Consider the following 2,870-nt stretch of genomic DNA (forward strand, 5'->3'; position numbering starts at 1 on the left):
CACCTACCTCACTGCCTTGACTGCACATCTTGGTCCTCATCCTGCCACCACATACACAAACAACTCCTACTCATACTCAGTCACCACCTCTATACTTGACTATCTCGACCTTGTAGTCTTCAAATTCGCTACACTGTCGAATGGTTGTCTGCATCTCGACACAATCTATCGATTCTAGCACCTCGTCGCCTTTACTCCCACTACCGCCCATTCGTGTACTACAACTTGCGCCAACGACATTAGGACTGACTGACTTGGTCCTCACTCGTCCCTCACAGCAACGTCGCCCATTCCTACAACTCAGATTCCCATAATGACCATGGCCTTGGATCCTTCACAACAGCAGCGGTTTGGTCCCGGACTCAGCTTCGACTACCAGGCGCACGCCCAACCGCCATCCTTCTCCAACCCGTGGTCGTCGTCGACGTCTGCGTCGTCCCAGTCCATTCCGGCTGCTGCCGCTGCTGCCGGCCCCGGCAGCGCGCTCTTCAACGTCCACGGAGGACAGCCCAGCATGCCACCGACCATGATGCCAGGCGGCAAGCCGCTTCCCGGCCGCGCCAGCACCGGCAGTGCCTCGTCCATTGCCTCGTACGGCTCAATGCCGCTCGGCTCGTCCGCCAGCAGCCACCACCACCACCACCACCACCACCACAACCCGTCGTCGGCCGGCCTCAGCATGCAGCACGACCTCCTGAACCCCAGCCCGGACCTGCTCAGCATGAACCGCATGCAGCAGACCTCGGCCGCCGGTTTCGAGCCCGCCTATGCCACCTCGGCCTCGCCCGTCAACGGTCACTTTGCGCCGCCGGCCTCGGGCCCGTACGAGGCTATGGGCTACACATCCGCTCCCGCCCGCCCGCCGCCCTTCCCCATGAGCCATGACGATCCTCGCAGATTCTCACAAGCGTCAGTACAACCCGTACTCATCACGGCCGATGATGACCTAACCTACCCGAGTCGCGAATGGTCCCCCGTCCGTGAGACATGACCCAAACTCCCTCGGCTAACTCGCATTGCAGTGCCATCCCTCCTCCTCATCCTACCGAGGACCGCCGCGCCTTCGCCGACGCCCTCGACGCCAGCCACGGCATGCTGGCCATGAGCCAAGACACGCCACGAAACATCTACGGCGGCCGCAGCGACCGCTCGTCAATCGACTCGTACGGGTTCCCGTCGACTCACTCGACGAGCTCGTCCATCTCCTCTACCGGTAACATTAGCTCCTACTATGGCGACTCGGTGTCCGATTACTCAACTGCTGGATCAGACATTGAATCGAGGACGCTGCCCCGGCCGCAGGGTCTCCTGGGCGCCGCCGCGCCACTGCCTCCCGCGCCGCAGTCGATGATGGGCCAGTTCAGCTCAAAGGTCGCGTCAGGCACGCAGAAGAAGCACAAGTGCAAGGTCTGCGACAAGCGCTTCACCCGCCCGAGCTCGCTGCAGACGCACATGTACAGCCACACTGGAGAGAAGCGTACGTCCAGCTATAAGCCGTTCATTTTAGTCCTTTTGGTGTCTAACAAGTCTATAGCTTTTGCCTGCGACGTCGAGGGGTGTGGCCGCCACTTCTCCGTCGTTTCCAACCTCCGCCGCCACCGCAAGGTTCATCGTGGTGATGCCCGCTCAGAAGCAGGCTCCGAAGATCACCACTCGGACTGATTGCCGTCATCAAATGAAGGTGATTATAAAAAGTGGCGACCAACTTTAGTATACATATCCTCACTTGGTTCCACATTCTTGTATCAGACGAAGAGATACGCTTTTACGACAAAGGACACATATAGAATGGATTGCTGGTCGACGTCGACTGCAGCATCACGACAACACGACATCCCTGAGAGCATCAGCCAAGCACTGAGATCTCCTTGCAAGTCCCCCAAGCCGCAAAGGCTCGGCAGGGGGTACTTTTCTTTTTCTCCTATTTTTTTTTCTTGGCTTTCTACTTTGGACAACGATGACAGGCACGGGTCATGAGCCGATCGATGCTGGCCGTTATAGATCTGTCCGACGGCGTTTACTTGGTTGGTTACTGGGATTGCACACGGCATGCTCTTTTGTGCTGCTTCGTCTTTTTCTTTTCTTTTTTTTACTGGCTTGGACTTGACAATGTTGTTTAGCTTTCGGTTGCGAGATATTACGTGGTGAGGGCGCTGGTACCCAAAGGGCAGCGTCACCTCACAGCGTACGGCGGAGGGAACGGATCTATTGTATATTGATTGCACTTGGGAGTTCGTCGCGCATTCATGGACTGGCGAAACTCACTGTACATTAAAGGAAATACCATGGCGGAGGAACATCTTATCTCTCCATGTCAATCGGTCAAATACCCACAGCTGACCCGAATTGAGTACATATTCAAACGAAATTTTGCCACGAAATTACCAAGTGAAGAATGCTCTTGCGGTGAGGGGACTGACTGAGACAGACACCTATTGACTGACACGGCAGTCGTCCGTCCCACGCGCCACAACAAGGGGCAGGAGACTACGATATGTGTATGAAGCCCGTGCTCAAGGAAAGACAGACAGTCATACCAGTACAAATCAGCACAAGTCGACTTTCTCTCTCCCAGCTGGACGGGACGAACTTGTCGACTCAAGACAAGCCCCGCGGCATCCCTCTTTGGGACTGGAGTGAATGAACCTGGATATAACGGAGGGAGGTCATGAGAGGGGCCGGGAGGTGGGCGGCGCTTGCAACTGGGGCCCAGGAGAATGAAGAGTTAATAAGAACGATGATGGGGTTCATAGGGAAATAACGCGAGAGTGGGAAAGGAACAAAAAAAAAGCCACCGAGAGAAACGCCATGTCGGGGGATGATCTCGTGGGGGGACATGGCAGCCCATCTTGGAATTGCCCCCCCCCCCC

The 2,870-nt window shown here is 56.4% G+C and overlaps 1 protein-coding gene across 1 annotated transcript; it reads left to right on the forward strand.

Annotated features, from left to right (window-relative positions):
• Positions 1-313: 313 nt before the first annotated feature.
• On the forward strand, positions 314-1,662 carry ISF_03786 (C2H2 conidiation transcription factor; the record flags this gene model as incomplete). Its single annotated transcript, XM_018847392.1, has 3 exons — positions 314-969; positions 1,023-1,477; positions 1,535-1,662. 3 exons carry the CDS (start codon positions 314-316, stop codon positions 1,660-1,662), a joined length of 1,239 nt encoding a protein of 412 aa, XP_018705599.1.
• Positions 1,663-2,870: the final 1,208 nt, after the last annotated feature.

Source organism: Cordyceps fumosorosea (genome assembly GCF_001636725.1).
Source record: "Cordyceps fumosorosea ARSEF 2679 chromosome Unknown scaffold_7, whole genome shotgun sequence".
Lineage (NCBI taxonomy): Eukaryota > Fungi > Ascomycota > Sordariomycetes > Hypocreales > Cordycipitaceae > Cordyceps > Cordyceps fumosorosea.